The sequence below is a fragment of the Canis aureus genome, chromosome 25 (genome assembly GCF_053574225.1).
Source record: "Canis aureus isolate CA01 chromosome 25, VMU_Caureus_v.1.0, whole genome shotgun sequence".
NCBI classification, from domain to species: domain Eukaryota; kingdom Metazoa; phylum Chordata; class Mammalia; order Carnivora; family Canidae; genus Canis; species Canis aureus.
The window spans coordinates 4,651,634-4,679,182 of NC_135635.1; the positions used below are offsets into that span (position 1 = coordinate 4,651,634).

General features: G+C 55.6%; 1 protein-coding gene and 1 long non-coding RNA gene across 4 annotated transcripts; one reads left to right on the forward strand and one right to left on the reverse strand.

Annotated features, from left to right (window-relative positions):
• Window positions 1–897: 897 nt before the first annotated feature.
• ASIC1 (acid sensing ion channel subunit 1) lies at window positions 898–25,875 on the reverse strand. Of its 3 annotated transcripts, XM_077870100.1 has the most exons (12): window positions 25,260–25,875; window positions 24,007–24,384; window positions 23,201–23,396; window positions 6,700–6,850; window positions 5,948–6,075; window positions 5,514–5,664; window positions 5,067–5,123; window positions 4,495–4,648; window positions 3,959–4,050; window positions 3,382–3,461; window positions 3,190–3,294; window positions 898–3,021 (listed from the first exon to the last, which is right to left on the reverse strand). In XM_077870100.1, exons 2-12 carry the CDS (start codon window positions 24,366–24,368, stop codon window positions 2,917–2,919), a joined length of 1,581 nt encoding a protein of 526 aa, XP_077726226.1. In that variant the 5' UTR covers window positions 24,369–24,384; window positions 25,260–25,875; the 3' UTR covers window positions 898–2,916. The 3 variants fall into 3 exon arrangements, with proteins under 3 accessions (XP_077726226.1, XP_077726225.1, XP_077726227.1); XM_077870099.1 differs by lacking the exons at window positions 23,201–23,396; window positions 24,007–24,384; window positions 25,260–25,875 and adding an exon at window positions 9,475–10,349; XM_077870101.1 differs by lacking the exons at window positions 23,201–23,396; window positions 24,007–24,384; window positions 25,260–25,875 and adding an exon at window positions 7,446–7,578.
• LOC144296842 (uncharacterized) lies at window positions 5,717–7,434 on the forward strand. Its single transcript, XR_013363790.1, has 3 exons — window positions 5,717–6,164; window positions 6,390–6,454; window positions 6,718–7,434. It is a non-coding gene; the product is annotated as an uncharacterized LOC144296842 (long non-coding RNA).
• Window positions 25,876–27,549: the final 1,674 nt, after the last annotated feature.

Sequence of the window (27,549 nt, forward strand, 5' to 3'; positions counted from 1 at the left end):
CTGCACAAAGAACCGGAACCGGAACTCCCCCCGCCCCCCGCGCGCCCCCCGCGCGCCCGCCTGTCCGCCCGGCCGGCCGGCCGGCGCGGGAGGCTCGGGGCAGCGAGACTGCGGGCTAGAGGGGGGGTGGCCAGCGGAAAAGGCGTGCTGACCACTCCCTCCCGTCTTCGCGGTCCGGGAGCGGAGGCCATCGAGAAGAACTGCGGGATAGAGAGGCCGCGTGAGCGGGCGCCCCCAGGCCGACGGGAGGACGCCGAGGCCCCGGGCTCTGAGGACCGCGTCGGGATGGGGGACCTGCGCGTGCAGGCTCAGGAGGTCTAACTTTCCAAAGCGCTTTGTCTTTTCGTTTCCTTCCTACTGCCGTAAGCCTGGGGAGCCGAAGAGGAGAACGCACCGCTTATTCCATTTTACAAACCGGAAAGCCGACCTTAGTGAGTGAGTTGGCAAAGACCAACCAGCAAGTTAGCAGGAACGCCAGAGCTCAGAGCCCAGGTCTTCTGGCTCACGGCCCAGGGCTCATTCTGCAGACACAATGCCTCCGTAGCTACCTCACACCAGAATTTGAACCCAACTCTCTCCCTGACCTTAAAAAACCCAACCTGCTTCCGGATTTTAGTTTGGATTTTAACCCTGCCCCCTCCCCCGAAGAATCCTTTGTGCCAGGACTTCTCTTTAGGACTTCTCTTGCCTTTGACCTCTCTCCCCCTTTCCCTGCCCAGTAGTGGAAACCATTTCCTACTGCGATGGTCAGTCGGGCCCCATCCCAGGAGGACCAGGGAGGGTCTCCTTGCTTGAGCCTCCTGACTTCTCCACGATTGTTTGGCCCCAAGCTAAGCTCAGCTGGAGGCACTTCGTGGGAGACCTAAATACTCTCGAAGAGAAGAACGACACCAAAGAGATGGTTGAAACCCAGTTTATTAGACCAGAGGCATGCGTCACCCATAGCCCTGCCTGCTGTTCCCCATCCGGTGCACACCCCTTGGCCTTGCTTCCCTTTGGAGAGGTCTGATCTCCAAGGAATTTCTAGGAACCAAGAGTTCCCGAAAATCCCATAGCTTCACTCTCCAGCACCAGGCCAATGTACAGGTGACCTGCCAAAGTCCTGTTCTGGGGTTGGAAACCAAGAGACAGCTGGGTAGAGAAGGCCTGGGAAGGGGTAGGCCTCTGGCCTAGGAGGAGTGCCTGGGGGAGGCGGCACGACGGGCCCTCTACCTCACTTGTTTCTCATTAAGATAGGAAGGAAGGGACAGAACAGCAGAGCTTTCAACTACTCTACGCCTGTATTTTTCCCACCATTACCAAACCATACCTCACCAGAAAATACAAGTGATGGGCTTGGGTATTAGGTGAGGAAAGGAGGCTGGGCACCCAGAAGAAAGGAAAGGTCACTGACTGAGGACCTCAACTTCTGCTAGTCTGCATGCCGCTGTTCCAGCTACAAGAGTCACCAATCCACAGTTTCCCTTGTGTCTGATACCCTTGGCTTAGTGTGCAGAGCAGATCTCCACTCCCTAGGTGGGGGGCTCTGTCTGTAACTACCCCTTCTTGGGGGAGGCCACAGTCAGCCAGGCAAAGGGCATTGGGATGGTGGAACAGGGGAGGGAATGTTAAGGCTACAGGGAGGGCGTAGGGTGCCCGGGATTGGGGGGAGAGGGTGAGGCCAGAAAGAGGCAGAGCTTGTGATTCACAGCTTCCTTTATGTCGCCACCGAGACAGTGCGAAGGTTACAATGCGCGTGTCGTCTCCTTGTGCTTCTCAGAGGGATGTGTGTACACAGTACAGACACCAGGGGAGAAAGTCCAACTCTTTATACAGGCGAAGGCATTCAGAGACCAGGGAGGGAGTAGAAACACAGAAAGGGGAACTTTGGGTGGGAAGATGGTTCTTAGAGACGAGAGGGGATGGGGGTAGAGACAGACAGAGTTAGGGGAAAGTATATACAGAGATATAGCAATATAGAGTCTGTATCATATAGAAATAGAAAATGCAGATGAGGTTGTTGAGAGAAGCAAATGAAGTTGGGGAAGAGGACTTGGGAGAGTTCCATAAGAAAATTTATGGATGTGGCCCTCTGCAGGGGCCCCGGGGAGAGGGACCAGTGAGGTTAGGCACCAGTGCCCCTCTCCCTGAGCTGGAAGCCAACCAGCTGGATCTTTCGTGGGATGGTAGAGGAGTGCTACCTCTTGGGATTTCTCTCCAGCAGTTCTGGGGTGGGGGTAAACTTACAGATATCAGGATGTGGCCTACAGCACCAGGGCCACATCTCCTCCCCATCATCCACTTCTTCAGGTAATCCCCCATCCCCAACTCCCTAGAGACTTCACATGTAAGGGGGTGGGGATGGGGACTAGAGTCTTAGTTCCTGCCTGGAGACTTGGGGTTGGGGGGGGTCACTGGGCTGAGAGGGTCTCTTAAGGCTGGGGAAGCCCCCCCCCACTAGCCCTCCCCTTCAAGGTACATTCTCTGGTTTGGGGCCAAATTCCAGACCCCAAGGATCCCCTCCACCCCCCACTGGGAGGGGCTTTGGTGACTGGTGGCAGCAGAATGTAGGTGGACACTCAGATGACAGACAGCCAGACAGACAGAATTCAGGCTGGGAGCTGGGGGAGGCAGCATGGAACAGAGAGGGGCAGCCTGAGGTCACCTGCCCCATTCTCTCTTTTTAGTTTAGTTTAGTTTAGTTTTTTTAAGATTAGTTTCGGTAAAAATAAAAAGAATGGGGTAGAGGCAGGGAGAGGGCTCTATGGTCAAGATTCCTTCCTCTGCAGACCAGAGGAAAAGACTGCCCAGGAGTGGGAGACTACCTTGGGAGGGGGGAGTGAGTCCCCAGGGCAGATGTGGGGGGGTCGCAGCTGAGGGCCCCCTTACTCTCCTAGCCCTCCCCACCTAGGCCTTTGGTACAGTGGCCTGCGGGGCTCAGCAGGTAAAGTCCTCAAAAGTGCCTCGGGCCGGATGGTGAGGTAGGATGTTGGCAGCATACGTCATCCCGGCAGGGTGGCCCCGGAGGCTCTCACACGGGTTCTAGGGGAACGGCACAGGACAGGGACTGGTTATCAGAAGGGCCACAGGTGGTGCTGGGGCGTGGGAGAGGCTGAGGAGAGAAGGTGGCGGGGGGGGGGGGGGGGGTGCGTGGGCCTGGGGCTGGGGGTAGGGGCGGGACTGGAGGGCACCTCTGTCTCGCTCCCTCACATGTCTTTTGACGTCATCCAGGCTAAGGGCCACACCCTTGTCCGCGCTGCTCCTTTTGGCCTCCTTCTGGCACTTTCCTCTTCGGCACAGCTTGTGTTTAATAACCTGGGACAGAGGTGGGTGGCGAGAGGTTAGACCCGCAGGACCGCCGCCCCTCCGGTGGCCCCGCCCCAGCGCCCCGCCCCCGCTTACCTCATAGGCGTAGTCGAAGAGCTCCAGTACTGTGAGGATGCTGGCCCCAATAAACAGCCCCATCTGGCCCCCAATGTCACCTGCAGGAGTGGGGAGGGCACGGGGAGGTCAGAGGTGTCAGGACACCGTGGAAGCAGCAGAGCTCCCTGGGACAGGGGCAGGCAAGTCGCATTTGCAAAAAGATCGACCGCCTTTGTATAAAAGGAGCACAGAGCAATTCTGGTGGGGTTCTTATTTTCTTTTCTATGTTTTTCTGCATTTTTTCTACTTTTCTAAAGCGAACAGGTATTCAGAAAATATCAAATACCCCAACATTCATTCTCTGGGTGAATTTTCAGAGGCTTATCAAATAGTCCCCCATTCATACCCACGGGCCTGTCTCTTCCACTTTGCCCTAAGAGAAGGTTCATCCCCTCCTCCCACCAAGACAACATAGTTTGGGGAAAGGCCCCGGGAGAGGGGGGAATGGCAGGGGACAAAGGAACTTGTGGGACCGAGGCAGGCAGCCTGCTTTGGGCGGTAGGATGTCACACCATGCCCATGGCATGGAAAGGGGACAGTGCCATGAGCAGCTCACCCAGGAGCCCTGCAATTTCATAGGCCTTCTTCTGCTCAATAGTCTCATAGTTGAGGACTTCAAAGAAAATGTCCAGCACCAGGATGTTCTCCCTGCAAAGGGGTTGGGGGAGGAGACCTGGGTTCAAGTCACATCTCTGTCCCTCACTGACCAGGTGACCTTAGCAAGTTACCCTCTCTGAATCTGTCTCCATACCCATAAAATGAGATGTTGATGGGGGTACCCTCAGTGTAGAACTGTCGTGAGGATTAAATGTGATGGCAAAAATGAAAAGATGCTCTGCACACTGGCAAGCATGGGGTTGTTCCCAGTTACAGCAGTGAGGATGAAGATACAGAATGATGCATGGAGGAAAGAGAGGTGCTTCCATTCATTGTTTGTTCCAGCTTGATCTGCCCCCCATGCCCATCCCAGACACTTTGGTTGCCTTCCCCTTTTCATCTCAATCTCCTCCTGTCTACCGGCCCCCCAAAGCCCACTCACACCCTCTACAGTCCCAGCCCAAGGGCCCTGCCCTGCACAGCCAGAGCCCTTACCCTATGTACTGCTCAGACTTGTTGAACTTCTTGGCCAGGTACTTGGCTGACGCTTTGCTGGGGATCTTGACCATGGACAGCTCCTTGCCATAGCGGGTCAGGTTGCAGGGCATTTCACACACACAGTACTCCTGGTCCTTCTCCACCAGGAAGTCTGTGCCCGACCAGGCGAGAGGCACCAGTTGAGTGGTGCCCTTCGGCCAGCTCCTTCCCAACACGAACATCCTGGCCCTGTCTGAAGGAAACCTAGGCCCCTTTCTCTTTTTCTGACCTGTTCTTACCCGAGCCCTGTGTCTGCCCTGTGCTGATCCTCACCCAGCCTCCCCATGGGTATTTCTTAGTCCTATATCTCATTGCGTCCCTCGAGGGTCAACCAGCTGAGGTGCTGATGAGAGAGGGTAAGGGCACGAGGGCCTCTAGAGATATTATTCCCAGCCTTGCTTAAGTCAGACAAGAGATTCCAAGCAAAGCCTGATCCAGGAGTTGTTGGAAGCTTCTGGGAGCTTGGCCTAAAACCCCTATGCATGTGGCTCCTTCCTTCCCCCAGACTGCCCCAAGACAGGGGTGCTCACCCAGAGCAGGATCCGCACACTCCTTGTACTGTTCTGGAGTGCAGTATGGGGCATCCCCTAACAGAGGAGAAAAGACAGTGGTGCAGGATGGAGATTAAAGGGGTCTCGTGATGGTGATGGTGGTGGTACCAAGCGCCTAGAAACTAGAAGATGGGAGTGGGTGGGAAGGCAGGACTAGCCAGTCCCCAGTATGTCCTGAAGGTGACCACACACCACCCACCCCACAGTCCATCTCTCCTGGACCCCTTCCCACACATTTTTATGGGTACAGGTGGGAATTGAGGTTAGAGGGACAAGAGCCATGTGAGTATGGAATGGGGCTAGAACTGGGGTGCAGAAAAGCCATTTAATCTTGCTTCCATGTTGGCAGAAGGTTGATGGGGAGCTGGTGAGGGGCAATGCAGGCTGAGGGGCTCCAAGATTGTGTTTGGAGCTTTGGGGCCTGACCTGGCATATGCACCATGCGGCAGTTACAGTTCTCCACCAGGTAGCGTGTCTCACAGTCGATGCGGCAGGCAGTAATGCTGTAGGAGTCGAAGAAATCCGAGTCCATGGTAACAGCTTTGCAGGTGCCCCAGGGCGGGGGCAGGTAGATGAGCTGCTGGGAGAGCCGGGGAGCTGGGGGGTGTGGGGACTTCTCCCCGAGTCACCTTGATGGACTTCTCTGACAAGATGCAGAACTCAGGAGCCTTGCTCCCTGTCCCTCCACAGACTCTGAGGGTCTCAGAGTTTGCAGAGCACTCCTGTTCATTCATGCTTCTCACTAGTCAGATCAGCCCCCAGGCCCTAGCTCACCTGTCCCTCCTGTATTGATTACCCACCACTCCGTCTCGACCCCTCAATACACACCCCCTGGGACCACCCTGCCGTGGCCCTCTCACCCGCTGCTCCTGGCAGGACACAAAGGTCTGGAACCCTGGGGCCACACCAAAGCCCAGCTGGTCGATGAAGGGAGGTTCATCCTGACTGTGGATCTGCACTTTGATGCCCGCTTCGAAGGACGTCTCATCTATGGGAATGAGGAGCAGGGGGTGTATTGGGAGGGCTTCTGACTCCCTAACCTCATTCAGAGCTGGGGCCATGCTGCCTTTCCTAGGGGTGAGCACAGTGCACACTGGGACTGGGGGAGGGGTTAGTCTCTGGGGGGTCCTAGCCCATTCCCAGCCTCCTTTTGGGTTCACTAGCTCCACGCTGCCCTGATGAACACCACATCCTACATGCTTTCTTACCGGGCTCTGGGTATGCATCTTGCGGTTTCAAATTCTTTCCCAGACACTCTCTATTTCTCCCCCTCCCTGTCTCCCTTCTTCCTATCTCTCTCAGCCCCAAGGTCCCTCGAGACCAGACTGACGGCAGGCAGCCCAAGAAGAGAGGGAGTTATTTATAGAGTGAGTGGCGGCCACTGATGGAAAGCGACGGCTGGTTACCTTGGAGAGTAACTGAGCCAGGAAGGGGGAGCCAGGGAACTGTGAGGGTGGCAGTCAGGTAGAGTCGGAGATGGAGATGGCAAGATGCTGGGAGGAAGGGAGGAGGGCCAAGTCCTGTCTCAGGTCCCACAATGGATCTCAGGAGTCCCCTGGTGGAGGCTGATGGCTAGGGCCATGGGAAGGGGCCCCTGAGAGAAGTGACATACCAGTCTCTCCCCATACAGGCAGGTACTCATCCTGCTGGATGTCCAGCATGATCTCCAGCCCATTGCCAGTCCCACCCTTCATGGTCTTCAGCCGTGGACGCCCATCTCGGCCCGAGTTGAATGTATAGCACTTTCCATATCGTGTGAAGACCTGGTGAGGGCAGAGTGGAGAGCCTGAGAGTCCTGCCAGCACTCTCTACCTACCAAGGGCTGTTCCCAGACCCCTCAGCTGCTGTAATCTCAACACACTTCTGGAACGATCCCTTCTGTGCAGCACTTTCTCCATTTGTCCTCCTTCCCACCCATTCTCTGCCTTCCTTTGCCCTGATGTGCGCCCTAGAAAGCTGATCCCTGTGGGGTGCACTGCCCGTGCTCCTTTGCCACTTGGACAGGCTTCGGGGTGGGTGTGGCCAATGGGAGCTTATCAGAGAGGGATCAGAGAGCAGAAGGAGGGGAGATCAGGGTTTTCATCCTTCCCCACCCCTCACACCTCTGAGAATGCTCTGGCAGTAGTTTAGACCCATTGAGACTGCAGATCCCACCAGGAGGCCTCCCTGCAAAGTCCTGCCACTTCCCTGTGCCCCTCTAGCCTTTATGTGACAATTTTCCCACTATCACGAAGTGCCTCAGGCCCCTTCAGGCAGTTTCCTTTACTCTGCCCACAGCTCTATAAACAGTCCCTTTGTTCAAGTCTTTTCAATTAAACTATCTGAATGGCAGTCCTGGGAGGACCCTGACAAATATACCTCCATCACCAGGATCCCATCACTGCCATACTCCTGGTCCCTCCTAAGGACCCTCTCCTCAGCCCCAAGTTCCTAGGGCTTCTGAGATATATCTTCTCTTCTGGATTTTGCCCCAGGCATCTGAAATCCTGCTCTCCCCAAGGTTAATTCCCCCCACCCCCAGCCATTAGCCCTTTGTGTCCATCATTGTCCCATCATCACCAGAACCTGAAAACTGACCCAGTTGCCATCCCAAGGACCATGCTCATCCAAGCACCAGTACCTCCTCCCCCAGGATTTGGTACTGAGCATCCAGGGCATGGCATGCTTGGCAACACTTGTGCAGAACTGAGGGGGCCTCAGAGGAGCTCTCAGCTTTGGGGGCAGTCTTCCTATTCCATGCCTCAGAGCAGCCCTTATCAAGGCCCTGATGACATAGCCACAAAGAGAAGAGTGAAGCAATTCTTTGTGGCCCTCTTCCCACAGTTTCTCTGAATGTTTCCAGGTTCCCACAAAAAATGAGGTGAGTGTACTTTTCCTACTGCTTGATGGCAACAAAATCCACAAAGTGAGTTAGAAGGTTAAGTACACACATATGCCAGAGAAAGAGAGAGACAGTGTCAGGCCAGACCAGAGAAGTCAGGGGTGTGGGGGTTACTAGGAAATAGAGTCCTAAATGTTCCCTTTCCCCCTTCCTAGAAGATCCTCTTCCCCATCCAGAAAAGAAAGGGCAAAGTCCACAGATGAAGTTGAGAGAGAACTCCAAGGACTCGTCGTCCCACCACTATGAGGTGTCGTGGCATTCGGTCACAGGCTCCCAACACACACCCATGCCTACCCCTCCGTCTGGGAAAGTGGGGGGCTGAGAGCGCTGGCTTACTTGGGCTGAGAGCTGTGCAGGGGACCTGTGGGCCACTGCTGCCACCTGGTGGTTCTGTGTGAGAAGTGTCTGCTCTACCTTTTGGTCTAGAGGAAGCCAGGTTGACTCCTTTCTTATCTCATGTTCCTTTATTTCCTGACCTCCCTGAGGCCCAGTGGCCATAAACCTCCTGATCTCTGTCTGCAGCTGGCCCATGATGCACTTATATGACGACACCCACCTGCTCCTGTGCCAGGGAGGAGGTGGAGGGCTGAGGGGATAGATGTGTGGGAAGGGAAGGCCTGGCATCTGGCATCGGGACGGGGCACAAAAGGAATCAGGCCAGACAGAAGGGGAAGCTGAACTGGGTAGGGGATGGGGTGCTACTTGGTCTCTCAGCAAGGAAGGCCCTAGACTCCAGAATGGGAGGGCAAGCAGGAGGCTGACCCTGCCACTGAGGACTTTCCCAGGGAAGAGGATTCCTGATTACTTAGACCTGGGGGAGGGAGAAGATTTAGAGGAGGATTGTTATTCTCCCTCAGACAGACAGACAGACAGACAGACACACACACACACACACACACACCCTGTAGAAGGAGCACTGAAAGACCAAGTGAGGATGCACTGAAGTCCCGGCTTTAGTCACTGCTGAGAAGGCTGTGGTGGGGTGGAGTCAGGGACTGTCCTCACCCCTCCACTTGCATTCCACACCCTTCTCCTGCATTTCCAGAGACCAGGTGACATCTGCTCTGGCTCCAGCCCAGGGGTCACAGTCAAAATTTTTAAGGCCAGGTCTAGGTACCCACCAGCAGAGCAAAGTATGACCTCAGAGACACAGTAAGGTTCTAGGCCCTGCTGGATCACAAGGAGATCTGGGGAAGGGCTGGAGATGCTGGAGAATATTCAGGGAGACCCTGGGGGCCTCCAGGCAGCAACTAATTACCAATCAGCACAGATGTATTTCCAGATTCTAACATGAAGAGCGGTACCAGTACAGACCTGAAAACAGCAGCCCAGCCCCAGCCCCAGGGCAAGCTGGGCCTCCCTGAGTCCTGTTGGGAAGGGTGGGTGGCTCAGGTGAGGTGGAGGAGAGGCAGGATGGCCACCAGCCCCAGTCCCAGGAGGTGATGCTCAGGGTAAGCCGTGGCGGACACCCTTGGGGTGCTGTGTCAGGCATGGGCCCCCACTCACCACCGAGAAGTTGTGAGGGCCACAGGGCCCCCCGCAGTAGGAGCAATCGAGCAGCATGTCCTCCAGCCGGTGGCAGGAGCGATTGTAGAAGCGATGCAGGTTAAAGGGCTCCCCAGAGAAGGCCTCCGGCCCCGGTGGGGCAAGAGGCACCCCAGGGTCATCACTTTCATCCAGCCCCAGCATGGGGGCCAGGTAGAGCAAGTCGGGGTAGCTGAGCTGGGACAGGCGCACGGCATTCGTGTTGCAGAGGGTGACTGCCGGGAAGGCCAGCTCCGTGGTGGCCACCTCATCTAGCAGAGTCACGTGCGGGTAGCTGAGGTAATAGGCGACGCGGTCCCCCACCTGGCACAGGAAGGCGCCCAATGCCAAGACAAAGGCCACTGCCCACAGGGCCTGCCTCGGCCCCGGACCTCCCTCCACGAAGATGTGGCTGGCGCCATGCAGGGTACAGCTGTTGGCAAAGGCCACCAGATCCATGGGCGAATCCTCCTCTCTAGCCTCCTTCCTCACTGCCTCCTGTTCCTTCTCTTCTTCTTCCTCTTCTGATTCTGAGTTGTCCCGCTGCCGCCGCTGGTGGGGACCCCAAACATCTCCCAAGGGCCCTGGGGCCTCCTCTCCAGAGGAGAATGACACAGAGCAGAAGATCTGGATGGGCATCTTCTTCAGGGCCTTCCACTGGGGGATTGGCAGGAGAAACGAGAGGCAGATGTGCTCTCAGGCAGGGACCAGCAGGGCCAGCCACCCCGCGCCTCCGCAGGTGTCCGAGGCTCCGTTCTTCCTCCGTCCGCCCGCCTGCCCCGGCCTCGGCGGCAGTGTGGTTGCTCGGCGGCGGTGTGGCTGCTCGGCGGCCGTGTGGCTGAGCCTGGGCGGGGCGGGGAGGAGAGGAGGACCTGCCTGCCCTGCCTGGGAGGGCGGGCGCCTGGGCTGATGAATAATGGATGGCAGCGGGAAAGGGAGCCAGATGGAGAGGAGGCGGGCCACAGCCCCTTTCCGGCCACCAGCTCCAGCAGGACAGAGAGGGTTGAAGACAGTGGAAGCCCTGGAAAAGCCTCGGGGCTCCAGGTGAGACTCCTTTGCTCCCACAGCTCACAGCAACAGCCCCTGCCCCTCCCCCATGACATTCAAACTGCCCGTCACCCTCTCATCTGCTCTTCAGCATCTCCCTCCACCTTCCTACCCCAGTTCTGGGTCCTCGCCTCCATTCTCACTGGTGCAGCCATTCCCCTGAGACATAAGAGCCTCTGCACTCTCTCGGCTCTCTCTCTCTCAGAACTCTCATTCCTCCTTGACTGCCCCTGAGTCATAATCTCCCCAATTATTCCAATGATCATGCCCCCACCTTCTCCCAATATACTCCTAAGACCCCAGTTCCCTTCCTGTCACTGCCCTAACCCCAATTTACCCGGTGACTTCCTGAACCCTTAATTCCCCTGCAATCATTGCCTTGACCTCCAGTTTCCCTCCAGCCAGTCCCCAACCCCATTTATCTTCCCCTCCCTCCCCGGACCCTGGCAGAGCTTCAAGTCAGCACCACCCCTACATGCCCCCCAACACCCCCCCCCCCTGCCCCGTGCTGAGCTGTACTTAGGTCACTTTCTCCTCCTCCACCTTTCCCTTCTGTGGCTTGGGGGGCAGCCCAGGTTCCATTAGCAGAGGTCTCTCACTGACCACAGACTCATTTATGGCCAGTTCCCGGCACCAGGAGGGGGGGCAGGGAGGGACCCAGTCTCTTGCCACTGAAAAGCTTCCAGGCAGATCACCACTCCCCCTCCTAGCTTGCCCACCCCTCAGTGGTCCAGGAGAGGAGTTCGAGGAATTCTGTCCAGGAGGCAGAAGAAATGAGATCAGGGCAATCTCCCAGGTCAGGTGGAGAGCCTCGGGAATCAACCTGGGGTGCCCCCCAAACCCTCAGCCCCAGCACCTTAGTCTCTGAGGCTCCCCTTGCTCCCAGTTTACCATTCTCTGACCCCAGGCCCCTGGCCCCACTGTGTGCTCTGATTACTCAGGGCCACTGATTGAGGAACTTGAGCCATCAGTCAAGTCTCCAGGGCCTAGAAGGTGACCTGAGGGGAGGAGTGGAAGGGAGGGAGGGAGGGGAAGCAGGTTAACCCTTCCTCTGCAGGATCAGAAACAAAGCAGTGGGGGTCCGATGAGTCTACTTGGGCCTTGCCATTCCTTAACCATCCACAGCCCCAGACCCCCTCCCTATTCTCTTCCCCCCTCCCCCCTCCCTCCCTGCTCCAACACCTCTCCCCTTCTCCATTTGCATGCAGGGACCCTGGAGGGTGTTAGGGATGGCAGGCAAGATGCCAAGTTCAGTGGCACTGACTGATGTGGGACCTCTGGCCTCAACTTTGCTGCCAGGGACACAGAGGCCCCAGGGGAAGAGCAGCCGTTGAGATCTGGCCCCTCTCCATCCTTTCACCATTGCCCTCAGACTGGCCTCATCTCTTTTGCCTAAACATCAGCCTTCCACCTGACCCCCTAACTCCCCGCCTTCCCACAGTTTCTCCTCACCTTCTATAATTCTGACCATTCTCCTGCACAGAGACCTTCTTCAGTCACCAGTGCCTCTTGGTAAAATCACCTCCATCTCAGGAAAAGCTGTATGAAGCCTTGGCAATTTCCCTTCCAGCTCTCCTTCCCCTTCCCCCACCCTCCACAGCAGTCCAGCGCCCAGCCAGCGTGCCCTTCTCCTATTCTGTAGATCCCCTAGGCTCATTCACAGCTCTGTGCCTTCCTCGGATTCCATCCGGAGAATTTCTCCTCATTTTTCAAGACCTTACTCACACATCACCTCCTCCAAGAAGCCTTCCTTCCCTGATTGCACAGGGCATAGGTAGTACCCACCCAGCAAACAGAACAAAGGGTCCCATCCTGCTCAAGTCCCTTCAGGCTTGAGTAGTAACCAAGAGCGCCTTGACGACAGAGACTGTGAGAATGAAAGAGCAAGACTCAGTGACCATGTGAAGGAAACCAGAACTGAGAAAGACCAGGAAGACCCAGGGCAACTGCAGAGTCCACTGCAGAGATGAGGAGAGAGAGAACCCCCCACCACACACCTTCAGCTGTTGTCCTCAGGCTTCTTCTGTATGAACTCAGGGGTTCCTTTTCTGTTTCTGGTCCTGTGTGCATTTGCTCTCCACCCCCCCACCCCCCATCAGACCTCAGCTCTCAGAGGGCTTTGCACATCCTCAGGATGTTTCAGAGGTAAATTAAGTTCTAGGCCTGGGTGGGAGGTGGGGAAGCTGCAGCTGCCCATGCGTTCCACACCCACTAGAGGGCATTATGCCCCTCCTTCAGACTTCCTGGAAGGGGAAGGAGATTAGACTTCCAGAGGGAAGAGGCTAAGGGAGGGGATGCTTCTATCCTGGGGCTTCACCAGAGAGGGGGGACATGCACACCCAGTGGCTTTAGAGGACAGCCAATCCGGGTGTGGCGGGACAATTCTTCCCCCACACCAACATAAAGACCCACACTGCACACCTACACAGCACTACACACAGCTCCCTTGTGGGGCAACAAACACACACACACACCAACCGCATTTCCTCCCTCCTCTAACATTTCCTCCTGCCTCATCTTGTTCCAATAGATAAATCCGAATATTTCACAGTAATGGCACATAAGGAGAGTATCAAGCAGCACACACAGAGGCCCCAGGAGAAGTGGCCAAGTAGACATACGCGCAGAACAACAAACCAATTCTGTACGTTCTGTCCAAGGATGCAACCCTTCCCTGTGTCAATCCCTACCCAGTATCACTCTTAAACTGTGTGTGGCAACTCAGTGGTTTCTGACTTTCTCTGCATCTCTTTCTAAAACCCCCTCACAAAAATAAATAAATAAATAGATAGATGATAGATAGATAGATAGATAGATAGATAGATAGATAGATAGATAGATAGAAATAACCCCCCCACCCCCTGCCAACAGTTGTAGAATGTTTCAGGCTTCTCAGTAGATATCTGAGGGATCTTTATACAGCCTAGCAAAAGGGTTTGAGTAACTTTACCCTCATTTGACAGATGAGGAAACCGAGGCACAGTGACCTGTTCAAGTTTCATGGAGAGCAAGTGGTGGGCATGAGACTAGAATTAGACCATCCCCCTCTAAATCCCTTCCTCCTTCATTCTTTCATTTATTCATCAAATAGTCACTGAGTGTTTATGGGCTGAGGACACATTAAGAATATATGATGAACCAGGATCCTGCCCGTGTGGAGCTTACAGTCTAACTGGGGGAGACAGATACCATTTTCTAAAAATTGCAAAAGTAAATACTTACTTGCGAATCATGATCAGGGCTATGAAACATAATTTGGGAGTGAGTGACAGGAGGTTCTGACACAGCCCAGGGAATCAAAGTAGGTTTCTCTGTGTGTGTGTTTGAATTGTGATCTGAAGAATAAAGAGTAATTAGGTCTGTATGAGGTGGGGCAGGGGAAGAGTATTCCAGAGAGAAGAGTTATGCAAAGGCCCTGAAGACCTTGGGTGGGGTGGGGGGAGAGCTCGGAGGAGGAGGATATAACTGGACATCCAGAGCAGGGTAAGAATAGGCTGAAGAAACAGGCAGGACCCAGACCCCTCAGGATCTTGCAGGCCATAGTGAAGATTTTTTTTTAAGATTTTTTTAATGAGAGACACAGAGAGAAAGGCAGAGACAGAGGCAGAGGGAGAAGCAGACTCCATCCAGGGAGCCTGATGTGGGACTCAATCCTGGACCCCGGGATCACACCCTGAGCTGAAGGCAGACGCTCAACTGCTGAGCCATCCAGGTGTCCCCACAGCAAAGATTCTTGTCCAAGGACAATGGGAGGCACACCGTGGGAGGACTTCAAGTGATCAGAGCAGTATTTTGAAAAATTTGGATTTGTCTACTGGAACAGCCAGAGGGGTCCTGGAAGACCTGTCAGGAAACCTCACAAGGTCAGGTGAGACAAGGAGTGAGTAGTGGACTGGCTTGGAGCAGGGTGATAGGGTGGAGATGTTTAGGAGGCATCAGTAGCAGATCCTATTAAGGGAGATGAGGGAGATGGAGTGTCAGGGATGCTTCCTAGTTTGCATAAGTGGCTGAATGGTGGGGTGGTTTACTGGGCCAGGAATACAAGGAAAGGACTAGTTTGGGAGATAAGATGATGAATTTGGCTTTACACATACTGGGTTTTTTGAGCCTCAGGTCATCCAAGTGGAGATGTGAACAGGGAGATTGGCCATTAGCACAGAGGCTGAAGACAGCCAGGCTGAAGCACACATCTGGCACCTGCCAAGGTCTAGATGCTGACATGAGTGAAGAAGAGATGGCCCAAGAATAGAATAGGAAGTCAAAAGAAAGAGAAAGAGAGCAAGCCTAGATTGATCAATATCCACCAAAGCCAGAGTCCCAACCTGTGACTTAACCACAGCTCCCAGTTACATAGGACAACCAAAAAACATAAACAAGAATGTTCATGGTGGCTTTACTTCCAATAGCCAAAAAACTAGTAACAACCCAAATGTCTAGCAAGAGTAGACTGGATAAATACATTTTGGCATATTTACATAATGAGTACTACACAGCATTGACAAAGTGCTACCACCACACAAAACAAAACAATCTCACAGACAATATCATGAGCAAAAGAAGACAGACACAAAAGTGTGGGTACTGTCTGGAGAATACATATACTCTAGGAACTTCAAGAACAGGTGGAACGTATCTGCACCACCAGAAGTCAGAATAGTGGTTAACTCTTGTGTGGTAGCATTGACTAGGAAGGGGCCCAAAGGTACTTTCTGGGGTATTACAAATGTTTTACAGTTTTTTTCCTCTTTTTTTTTAAGAGACAGAGTATGTGCAGTGAGAGGGGTTAAGGGTAGGGGCAGAGGGAGAGGGAAAGAGAGAATTTCAAGGAGACTCCCCACTGCACGTGGAACTGTCTCATGACCCTGAGATCATGACCTGAGCTGAAATCAAGAGTTGGACGGTTAACCCATTGAGCCACCCAGGTGCCCCAGGAAAGTTTATTTATTTATTTTTTTTTTAAGATTTTATTTATTTATTCATGATAGTCACACAGAGAGAGACAGAGAGGCAGAGACACAGGCAGAGGGAGAAGCAGGCTCCATGCAGGGAACCCAACGTGGGATTCGATCCCAGAGACGATCCCCAGTCTCCAGGATCGCGCCCCGGGCCAAAGGCAGGCGCCAAACCGCTGCGCCACCCAGGGATCCCCCCAGGAAAGTTTAAAAAGGGGAAGGTGGTCAACCATTTTGAATGTTATTGAGAAATTAAGGATAAAAAAAATGTTTGCAGGTTCTGGCCACGTGGAGGTCGCTGGTGGCCTCAGCTCTTAGTTTTGGTGGAGTGCTGGGAGTGGACAGAAGGCAGCCTGAAGTGGATTGGAGCATGAGTTTGAGATGAGAAGATGGAGACAGTGGAATATATACATTACTTTTCCGAATTTTATCTGAGAAAGGAAGCAGAGAGAGTGTGGGAGCTGGAGCTCAAGCCACGGAGTTGAGAGACCTTTGGTTTTTGGTTTTTATCTTAACCTCAACCCTGATACATAGTAAGTGCTCGATAAATGTTAGCTGTCATTGTAGCTACATATTTCAAGATGGGAGAATCTTCAGCATGCTTCATGTGTCAACAGGTAGATTCCCCTGGAGAGGGGAGAGACTGACCATAGCTGAGGGAGAGGCAAATCTTTAGGGTGAAATTCCTATACTGGAAGAAGGAGATCGGTTGGAAAGAATAGGTTGAGGGGATCCCTGGGTGGCTCAGCGGTTTAGCGCCTGCCTTTGGCCCAGGGCACAATCCTGGAGTCCTGGGATCGAGTCCTGGGATCGAGTCCTGCATCGGGCTCCCAGCATGGAGCCTGCTTCTCCCTCTGTCTGCATCTCTGCCTCTCTCTCTCTCTGTCTTTCACGAATAAATAAAAATTAAAAATCTTTAAAAAATAATAGGTTGAGATTTCAGCCTAGATAAGAGGGATGTTCCCCAATGGGAAGGGGGAGATCTTGGTCGAGGCTTCTTCTTCTTTTTTTTTTTTGGCCGAGGCTTCTTTAAAAAAAAAAAAGATTTTATTTATTTGAGAGAGAGACAGCAGAGAGTATAAGAGAGAGAGAGCATGAGAGAGAGAAAGCAGGAGCAGAGGAAGGGGGAGAGGGAGAAGCAGACTCCCCACTGAGCTGGGAGCCTGAAGCCATGCCGGGGCTCAATGCGGGCTCAATCCCAGGATGCCAGGATCATGACCTGAGCCAAAGGCAGATGCTTAACCCATTAAGCCACCCAGATGTCCCTTCTATCTTCTTGGTGAAGCAGGAAGCAAAGTCATCTGCCGAGGGTGCAAGGGGGGGCTAGGAAGGGTGGCTGAGATGAGCAGAGAAGCTTGAAGGAGTCATTGGGATGAGCAAGGTGACCCGGAAAACACAGCGGGGTTGCTTGGCGGCACTGCATGCCCATTTCAGGATGTTGATCATGAGCACAAAGCGATTTCAAGCTGGCTTGTTGTGTGACCTCCTCTGGCAGAGCTTGGCTACCCTGGAGCCACCTGAGGAAAGCCAGTGGCGGGTCTACCTTGCAAAGCTGGGATTTGGCCAAATGGCACAATGGAAAGGCAGAGGAGTCAAAAGACTTGGTGTCGCCAGCCTAAGTCTGGGGTTCCTTCTCCTTTGCACCTTTTCTTTTCCTTCCTGCCTCCTGCTTCTTGAGAGAGCATGGCAAGTGGGGAGCCAGACACCCTGCTCCCCTTGCTCCACAAGGCCCACTCCTACAGTCACACACAAAGAACCTGGACTTAGAAGATCTGAAGTCAAGGTCCCACTCTGGCATGCACCGGCTGTGTGACCTCAGCCAAGTCACCTAACATCGCTGAGCCTCAGTTTCCTCATCTCTCAAGTGAAGATATTAATATCTGCCTGCCTCCCAGAATTATGAGGATCAGGAGCTAAAATAAAGGGAATTTGTAAACTGCAAAGCTCTACTGGAAGAGATGATTAATTTTGCTGGTATGTGCTCTGCATGCGACCAAAGGTTTGTCTGTGCACGAGCTCCCTCCCACAATTGCACTAAGAGAGCTGCGAGTGCCCCCAGGCACATCCACAGACGTCCACTTCACGCCCTAATCTACGTCCTCCATTCCGAGACACCCCCACCGAGGTGCACCTGCGTGCTTGCACACTTGGAGTGAGTGTGGCACGGGCACAGGAAGGCTGAGTTGGCTGCTGTCCATGGTAAGGCCACTGCAGCGGTCTCACCCCCGGGATGTCCCCAGCCTGGCTCGATGATGTGACGCATCAATTAGAGACACACAGCACTAAGCCATACAGCCCAACCTCCCAGGGCCCCGGGGACTGCAGCCTCGTCTAGGGAGTGCGGATGAGACGGATGAGAAAGGGACGAGAAAGGGTTTCCTTTCCAAGAACTCACAGTAGCCCAGAAATCCGCCACTTGCCCTCCCTCTACCTTGGGGAGTAGCCCCGGAGAGCCTGGGGGCCTCAGAGTCTCTGTCCTTGTGGTTTCTTAAGGGAACCTCCCCTCCAGGTGAACACACGGCTGTTTCGTGCTCATGTTAAAATCTTCCACGAGGAAGGTGTCTGATCCACGTGTCCAGGGAAGTCAGCGCCGCGCGTCCGTTCCATGCATGGGCCAGCGTGGGCTCAGCCAAGAGAGTCCCAGAGGCTGAAGGAGGGGCTGCCTCTTGGCAAAGTAATTTAGCCATCTACTTAGAGCCTCCTTTCCTCACAGGAAATTGTGCCTAGAAGCTGAGAAATGGAGCCAGATGAAACTATGCCTAAAATAGAACCGAGGGGTCCCGGTGCCCAGCCTCATCCTCCGCCAGAACTAGGTACCACTTCTCAGTCTTGCTCTCTGCTTTCCACGTTTGCCTCCCAGAATCCCCACACAAGCATCCTGACTGGAAGGTTCTCAGCCAGAGGGTAGAAGTTGCCGGAGCCGCCACCTCAGACCGACTCATCTCCCCTCCCCCCAGCACTGCAAGTGCCTTCCACAAAGTTGAAGCATGCTCAGAAGCCACCTCCACCCACAGCAGAAACGTGGGCCTCTCTGCAGGCCTCACCCCTGCTTCTTGGATGCACACCAGGTGCAGCAGTGACCATGCCGTTGAGCTTTGGGCAGGCCGGCAGGCCGGGGCAGGAGAAAGGCCCCTGGCTTGGAAGCACTCCTCCTCCCCACCCTTGCACTTCCCACTCTGCCCCCAGAGGCACTTAGTTACTTACATCAATTCCCTATTACTTTAGCCAGCAGCCGGGAGATCAATTAACTTAGAGTAGCCTCTTAGCTAACTGCAGTCTGGGAGAGGGGTGGAGTCCAGAACAGCAGGGGAGGAAGGAAGGAGAGGGAGAGGAGGTGAGAGAGGAAGCTACGTTATCCAAAGGAGGTTTGTGTGTATATGCATCTGAGAGAGAGACAGAAAGGGAGAGAGGGGGAGACCCGAACCAGGGTCCCCCGTATTCTTGCGACCAGCTCCACTCCAGCCTCCTCCCTCCAACCTCTAGCACTTTGAAGGGAGGGAGGGAGAGAAAGGAAGGGTAAGGCTGGAAGGAATGCCCTCCTCCAAAGTTAACCTCTCCACTCCAGCCTCTCTCCTGTCCCGCTGCAACGTCTGCAGGTTCCCCTTGCCGCTGCCGGCCCCCCACGAACACACACACACAAAGACGCGTAGGGTCCGCCCCTGGGTGGGGAGGGTGGGGGGTGGTGGTGCTCAGGACCCTCCTTCCCTCTGTCGCAGTCTGGGCAGCCTTTTCGTGCAGAAGCCCCTCCACTCCCTGCTAGCTGGAGGGAACACACCCGGGTAGTGGGGCTGGGCTCTCCCCAGGGACTCCTGGTCTGAGCTGCTCGGGGTGGGAGGGGGGCGAGGTAAGCTAGGGTGCGTGGGCGTGAGGGGCAGAGCTAAGGTGGGGATAAGGAAGTTGTCTCTGGCACCTGCCAGGCCCGGTTCAGCTGGCTTTAAGATGGCCTCTCCCTCCCCTCTCCAGGTCTCAGGATCACCCACCTACACCCACTTCTATCACCTTCTAACCCCTCTAGGAGCTCCAGAAGAGTCCTGCCCCCTCCAGACCTTAAGGGGATTTCTGTCCCACCCCTCCTCCTTAGTCCATCTCTCTGGGGGAATTTCTGTCTCTACTCCAGGGACCTGGGCAGGGGGTGGGGGGGTGGGGACACTCCTGTAGGCCACCTCAAGGATTCGTGTCCCCCAATCCCTTGTCCCCCAATTCTACCCCACAAGAGAGAGAATACCATCTCCACTGCATGCCCACCCCCAAGATTTCCATTTTCTACCCTCCCCTTCCTTCTCTTCCAGGGCCCAGAAATGAATTCCCTTCTCTCTCTGCCCCAGGCAGAGGCTCTGGGTCTCAGCTGGAGGAGGGGGATGGCATAGGGCTGACTGGGCAGCCATCTGCCAGCCCCCTCCCCTTGGCGCTGCTCAGCATTCCAGCCACATAGGAGCTCCCACTGCCAGGGACAGATAAGGTGCAGCTGGAGGCTGGCACCAGCTGCGGCTGTGCTCACTCCCTCCGGCCCCCACCCAGACAACGGCGGACAGCTGCGCCCCCGTCCCCCTCCAGGAACCCCTGCCCTGCCTTGGCCTGACTGGCCTTGAGGTGGGGTGGGAGAGCAGAGCCTCAGACCCCGTTGCCCCGGCAACCAAACATCCCACCTCAAAGGAAAAGCAGCGTTGGCCAGGGAAGAGGGGTCCTTGACAGTGGGTCTTTGGTAGCTTCCTCTTTTGGTAGCTCAGGAGAGAACCACTACGGTCCACCCTCAGCCTCCTCAGTCCCAAACTAGTTTCTCCCAGATTAACCCAGGTTCCCCATATTTATCCTCACTCTCCCAAGCTGACTCAGCTACAGCTGCGGGGGGGGGGGGGGGGGCGGGTAGACCCAGTCAAACACTGTGACCACCAGTCCATCTGCTGCAGTTAAGCTGGATTCTGAAGACATCTGAGGGGAACACTTGTCACTGCAGATCCCTGCTAGAGGGACCAGGGTCTCTGAGGGACCAGAGTATGCCCTTATACCTCCTGAACTGTCCTCTATGAGCAGGGTTCTCACTGTTGGATGAGCTTGGCCCCTGGAAACCTGCAGAGGAGTTCACATGTACCTGTGCACACTGTATTTTGCAAAATCTCTGAACCAGGGCTTGGACTCTAGGTTTCTGTTTCAAGGCAGCAGAAGATGCCAAGATGGTCTCTCCTAAGCTCTGACCCAAGAGGCAAATGTTTTCTTCAGTGCCACAACTGTCCAGGGGCTAGATACATACCTCTCGACCTAGCAGAGAATGGCAAGGATGGAGAGGAGATGTTAACTATTAGACCAAAGTCCGCAGAGCTTCGGGCAAGGAGTGTCTATGCCCCTAAGTACCAGGGACCTGGAGGAGAGCGCCGCAGCCCCTCACTTCCCCTCGGGAGATGTCAGACATGGACTCACAGCCAAGCTCCCATCTGTGTAGGAACATCCCTATGGGCAGAAGTGGGAGAGCTCCGGACACAGAAACAGTGAGCAAGGAGGTCAGTGAGACAGGGTAGAAGGAGGCGCTGAGAGGTTTGGGTGCAGCCAGACGCAGAGTCAGGTCTTTGACATGGGCTCAGAAACATCAAAAACCTGGTCTTCCCCAGCAACCCAGAACCAAGAAGAGCCAGGGCTGGGACTGCAGGCTATCAGCTCTCATATCTCCTCCCACCCCAACCCCAAGCAAGAACAAGAATTCCAATTGCTCCAGAACTTTGTGAACCAGTCATATCACCATCTGACACTTAGAATTGTCCCCTCAGATAACATGGACCAATCACATTTCTGTATCTCCATTTTCATGAACCTTAACATGTCATAGCAATCACCACTTGGAATCCTTCCGGACATGAGGGACAAACGGAGCCTCAACTGAAGACTTTTTATAGACTAACTGTATCCCCATGTTATGCCTTCTTAGCCCTTCATTCAATACTACAAACCATCCAAGCTACTGGGTTTTCTCTTTCTTGCTGGTCCCTTCTGCTATATATTGGGTATGTTGCAGAGGAGGACGGCTCTCTGCCTTTCACCCTCACCTAACTTCTGCTACTCATGGGTACATAATTGGTGAGCCTGGGAACCCTTTGGTCTCAGGTTCTGGAGAATCCAGGACTTCCCTGTTTTGAGAAAGGAAAAGAAGGAAGTAGTTAAGGCATCACCCTATGCTCCCCATCAGCTTGGCTCAGCAAGGAGTATGGGCATGTAACCTTCGTCTGGCAGGACTGACAAAGGCCCATAAAACTGGTCTGCAGAGCAGGGCTTAAAGAGGTGGGAATTCTTCTGTAACCTCAGCAGGAAAAAACAAGGATGACCATGGCTCCAATATTTCTACACAAACAAGTGCAGTTCATGCTCCCATAATGCTAGGAGGATGCAAGCAAGTAGGAGAGAAATGGGAAAGGGAGAAAAGGGAGTCTCTGAGAGCAGAGCATTAGAGGCAGGCATGGATAGGATGGGGATCCTAGAGAGACTGGGTTTTCAAAGAGCAATGACCAGAATTGGAAGTGGACATCACGACTCCAGGGTTGGCAGTAGTAATAAAAAGAGCATACTACGTTGGAACTTTACAAGATATGAGTTCTAATCCTGAACCTGTCACTAACCCGGGACTCATCCTATTGTTCTGTCTCAGTTTGCACATTTGCAAAATAGAGATAATATGGCTGTTTATCCAGGGGATTGCACGAGAGCCTACAAAGTGTTCTGAAGAGTTACAAGCATCGTTCTCTCATCTGGTGTCATTTTTCACCTATGGCTTCAGGTCCTCTGGTCCCGTTCCAGCCTCTGTCTAGTTGTAACCTCTCAGGAACCTGTATGACTTGCCCAGGATCACCTGGCACGTGAGATGCAAGTCACTTCTAACCCTCCCTGGGATGCTCACTTTGAGGCAACCCCACCTGCGGGGAGTGCTGTGTGGGACTGTGGGGCATCTCCATTTTCAGAAGCAAAGAGATGAGGAAAAAAAAAAAAAAGAAGCAAAGGAAGCCTCCAGTTCAGCCATGACTTTGTACCCCAAATAACCTCTCCTTCCTCAGACACTGGCTCTTGCTGACAAGGGGAGGAACCCAATCAGAGAGTATGCGTGTGTATGCGTGTGTGTGTGTGTGTGTGTGTGTGTGTGTGGAGGGGGTGTGTGGCACAGAGAGAATTACCTGTCTAGCTATTTAAGAGAAAGCTTCCCTCACTTCCTATGTTTCATGGTGCTTCTCAAACTTAAGTTCAAATCACCTGTCAAAATGCAAATTCTGATTCAGTAGGTCTGGAAAGTGCGGTGGCTAAGTCCTGCAGTTCTTTCAATCTTCCAGGTGATGGTCCTCAGACCTCATTTCTAGTAACAAGGCTGCAGCTTACCCACCACCGCGTCCAGGTCTGACACCTGTAGCCCAAAAGGTAAGCTTGATGGGGCTGGGGTCATGCCAGACTCTGTGTGGGTATGTCCGCCTGTGTGTGCTGTGCACTGTGGGCTCTCTTTCCTGTCGCCGTGGACACAAGGCTGATGCTCAGGCCCTCCCACAGAGCAAATGAGCCCCTGTACTGAACTAAGATCCCTCCTGACAGAAGCAAACCCCAGGGACACTCAGCTTCCTCTCCCGGAGTAGCAAGCTTGACAGAGGCCCCAGGGCTCCTAATCTCCTCTTCCTCTTTCTCTTCCTCCTCCTCCTCCTCCTCCAGAGGCCTGACTCGGACCCCATACCAGGGGACTCACTCACCACCTTGAAGTCTTCAGCGCTGCAGACCTCCCCACGGAAGTGGCAGGAGAGCAGCATGTCTCGAATGTCGTGCCCTGCGCGGTCATAGAACTCCCGCATGTTGAAGGGCTTGGGCTTGAAGCTGCGGAAGTTGGCCTTGTCCTGCAGTATCTCCAGCTGCTTCTCATCTGCCATCTGTGTGTCCGGTATCTCATACCTGGAGCCCAGGGTGAGCAGCGAATGGATCAGCATTTTTCGTCCCTGCCTCCATTTGGCCTCCAGAACCCCAAACCCAACTGGGGGTGGGGTGGGGGTGGCAGGGGGCAGAGTTAGCCCTGGCGATCAGGCCTGGGCACGGGCACAGGAGAACTAGGTGTGTCCAGAGGACCTGCCCCATGGGGTCTGAGAAGACAATAGGGTCTGCAGTGGCTGCATGGGTAAGGGAGGGGAGGGCAGAGAGATCAAGGCAGGAGCTATCTTTTATATTACAGTCTCTACCCGGTAAAGATGGTCTGCCCCCATCCCTCAAGTAAGGAGAAGAAGATCAAGACACAGGGGCAGGAGGGTGACAAAGGTCACTCTAGAGAGGGTACTGATGTCTCACAGCTCAGGCTGGGACTATGCTGGGATCAGAGATTGGGTGCCCTGCACTGCATGCTCAGCAGTGCTCCAATTCCTTTGCTGTGAGTGGCAGGTCTGGGGAGCCTGGAGGACAGGGTGGTCTGGGCTCTATGGTGGGTTTAGAAAGGCAAGCACCCCGATGGGAATAACTAGGAGCTGGGATGCATGCAACTCCAGCGAGCCGAGGATGGGTGGGAGCCGCCCACCTGTTGTTGAGCAGGGCCAGCAGCTCCCCAGCGTGGTACAGGTCATTCTTGGAGACTTGGCTAAAGCGGAACTCGTTGAGATTGCACAGCGTGACGGCGGGGAAGGTGAGCTGGGAGGCAGCCACCTCATCGAGCTTGGTGACGTGGTGGTAGTGGAAGTAGTACTGCACCCGCTCGGTGCACACACACAGCAGCACAGCCAGTGAGCCCAGGAAGCACAGGGCCCAGAGCGCCCGCTTCAGAGACAGCCGTTCGTAGGAGAAGATGTGGGCCAGGCCGTGCAGCGTGGAGCTGCTGGCGAAGGCCTGGATGCTCACCGGCTGGACGCCTCCCACCTCCTCCTCCTCGGCCTTCAGTTCCATCCTGGCCGAGGGGATCCTGGGGAAGATGGGTAGTCTGTTAGAGTCCTGCGGTGAGAGTACACATGGGGGGCGGGGCGGGGGGCTGCAAATGTGTCCCTTGGGAATCCCTATCACCAGAGGTCACCGCCTCTGGGGCAGAAGACTTCCCTCTGTGTGAGCCCAGAGGTGGCTGGCCAAGGGACACCCTCCTAGAGGAGGGTTCCTCCGAATGCAGGGGCTCTGGGGTCAGCTCAGGCCAAGAGAATGCTCTCCCAGGGAAGCTTCCCAGGCCAGGGGAGACCCCAGATGTAGTCATCCGAGAGCGAGAGGAAGTCCCAATATTTCCACAGGCAGGCACAGGAGTTTCCTCCAGATGTGGGGTCAGTCTGGGACAGGAATGTCCGCCCCATCCTGGAGACGAAGACTCCCCCAGATGGACAGACCCCGGGGAGGGGGGGCAGGAGCTTCTGGCCACGGGTGTCCCCAGGACTGGGCTTTCACCCGGGGAAGCGAAACCGGGGCTAACCGCCCCCCCCCCACCCCGGGGAGGCGGGGAGGCGGGGGGCCCGGCCCGAGTCCTCACCTGCGGGCGGCTCCAGTTCTCCCAACGGCGGCGCGGGCTGTGTGTGTGCACGTTTGGGGTGGGGGGTGGGGGCGGAGGTGGGGGGAGGGGGGCAGCCCGAGGTGGACGCATGGGGGGGCGCGGTTCCCTCTGACAGCAGCTGTCCCCGCCCCGGACGCAGCCCCCCTCCAGTCCAGCTCCTCGACGCGGCCCGGTCCCCTGCGCGGCCCCCGCCCCCCTCCCCGGCCACCGCGCCGCCCCGGCCGCCGGGGGAAGCGGAGGGGAGGAAAGTCCTGGCTTCGGGGCGCTGGGGAGTCCCGCAGCCCGAGGCGGGGGCATCGGAGACCCACCTGGGGGGGCTTCGGGCACCCGGCAGGCGGCGGCGGGTCCTGGGGCGCGGGGCCGGACGCGGGCTCAGCGCCGGGCGGCGGAGGGGCTCATGGCCCGGAGCGGGAGCCCGCGGGGCGCCGCGCACAGCCCTGCAGGGAGCGGCCCGCCCGGCCCGGCTCGGCTCGGCTCCGCTCGCTCGCTCGCTCGCCTGGGCTCGCTGTGGCGGTGCTCTCAGCCCCGGGATCTGCAGGGATCCATCGTCCGGCCGGGAGGCGCGGGGGAGGGGAGAGGGTGCGCGTGCGCGCCTACGAGTGTCTGCGAGGGTGTCTCCGGGCCGGGGTGCGCGCGGGGCCCCCGGCCGCGGGAGCGGGACCGAGGGCTCCCCCCGCCGCCTCGCCCCCTGCGCGCGGCCGCTCCCCGCGGCTCTGCCTCCCGCCGGTCCGGGAGCCGCGTCCCTGCCCGCGAGGCCCCGCGGCTCGTGTGTGTGCGGCCGTGTGTGGTGTGTGCGCGCGCGCGCCCCCGCGAGCGCGAGGGAGGGAGGGAGCCTGCCCCCAGCGTCCCCCTCCCCGCGCTGTCTCCTTCGGATCGATGCTCCTGCCTCTTGCTGCTGCTTCCCCCGGTGGCGGCACACGCGCGCGCGCGCACACACACACACACACACACGCGCGCGCGCGCAAGCTCCGAGTCACACTTGACTGATTCAAGCACTTGCTCGTGTGGAGACACAGACACACATAAGACCAGAGCCACACCACGCCACTCACAGTCACACACACACACACACACACATCGCAGAGGCCTGGCCTGCAGGGTAGGCACTCAGGAGCTTACCCTCAGTCACCTGGTCTCATCCCTCCTCCCACCTACATGTGACATGGACACACATGCACGTATGTAAATAGACCCACAGCTTGGTCGCCCCGACCCCATCCTTGGGCTTGCCTTTAGAGGGTGGCGTTCGCAGCCCCCCCACCGCCAAACCTCTAAAGAGGGAGCACAGAGACAGAAGAAGAAATAGCCAGAGGTCAAGGGAATTTGGACCGAAGTCAAGAAGCAGGGAAAGGACAGGGGGTAGGACTAGGACGAGGTGGGAAGGTGGAGGGGTGGGGGTGGGGTGGGGTGGACAGGATGAGGACGGGATGGAAGGAGGAGCTGTACTCGGGCACGGAGCAGAATTCTGGGGCGCTGAGCCCAGGCCTGGGGGCTGCTCCTGTAGCCCTCACTTCTCTGCTTCTCTCTCTCCCTCCCTCCTCCTCTCTGAGAGGCCTTGGGGGGCCCTCCCTATCCAATTAACAGAGAAGGAGCAATCAAAGGGAAGTTGTTAATTTGCTGATGCTCATTAGGGGCTCTTAGCACGGAGACTGTTGAGGTCTGATGGTGTCAGATGATGAGGAGGGGGGTGTGGGGGACCAGAATTCTATCTCTAGAAGCTCCTTCAATCCACTTGCAGGCTGGCACAGCTCTGGCAGAAGGAAGGTGAGAGGTGTGTTCCCAGGGCTTTAAGTGAGAAGAAAGAACCTGTAATGAGAAGAGGCTGGCACAATGGAAAGAAGTTGGATGAGAATTTGAGAGGTGTTGGGGGCTGGGAGTACGTGAGAAACCAGAGAAGGACGCTGGAGATCCCTAGAGGGAGTGTGTGGGATCCCAGGAGGTAGGGTGGGATCCATTTACTGCCCTCCCCCCCCCGCAGGTGCTGCCAAAGGGAAGGGGAGATCTTAGGTTCTGGTCTTGAGTTGGGGAGCTGTCCAGCAGCACCAGACGGTGCTGGAGGGCTGCCATATCCCTGGGCAGCCACTGGGTGGCAGCACTATCCCAGATACTTAGAATCAACCCAAGGGGGGCATTTGGGAGGGGGAATTTGGCCTCAAACGTGGACCTTGGACCGGAGGAAACAGGAAACGCGGGGCACGATTCTTGAAATCCAAGTGCCTTCAGGGGAGGGGAGGACCATCTTGGAGCATCTGTAATTCCCCTAACTCCCCACCCTCGCAGGTTGAGTGACACATGGAGCTTCCTCAAATGGCTGCAAATTGCTTCAGTCACCTGGGATGTTATTGAGGGAGCAGCGGGGGTGGAAGGAAGGTGATGAGGTGAGGTGGAGGCAGACAAGGACTAATCGAGGCCAAGGAGCAGCCTCAGGAGTCTGCGGGAAGATAAAAGTTGTGAATCAGGTAATCTCAGCTTCCAGAACTAGCCCTGCCATTCATTAGCATGGGCAGGTCTCTTGACCCCTCTGAGCTCAGTTTCCTCATCTGTTAGATGGGGATAATATTTATTTCACAGGAATTTCTGAGAATTATATAAGCTAAT

What these genes read in the sequence shown, in the direction of transcription:
- ASIC1 (XM_077870099.1), bottom strand. Translation starts at nt 10,131, where the DNA reads ATGCCCATCCAGATCTTCTGCTCTGTGTCATTCTCCTCTGGAGAGGAG. An exon ending in GCCTGTATGGGGAGAGACTG is followed by an intron (nt 6,076 to 6,699) that starts GTATGTCACTTC and finishes TCATTCCCATAG; the next exon opens with ATGAGACGTCCTTCGAAGCG. An exon ending in TGGATGACGTCAAAAGACAT is followed by an intron (nt 3,022 to 3,189) that starts GTGAGGGAGCGA and finishes CCGTTCCCCTAG; the next exon opens with AACCCGTGTGAGAGCCTCCG.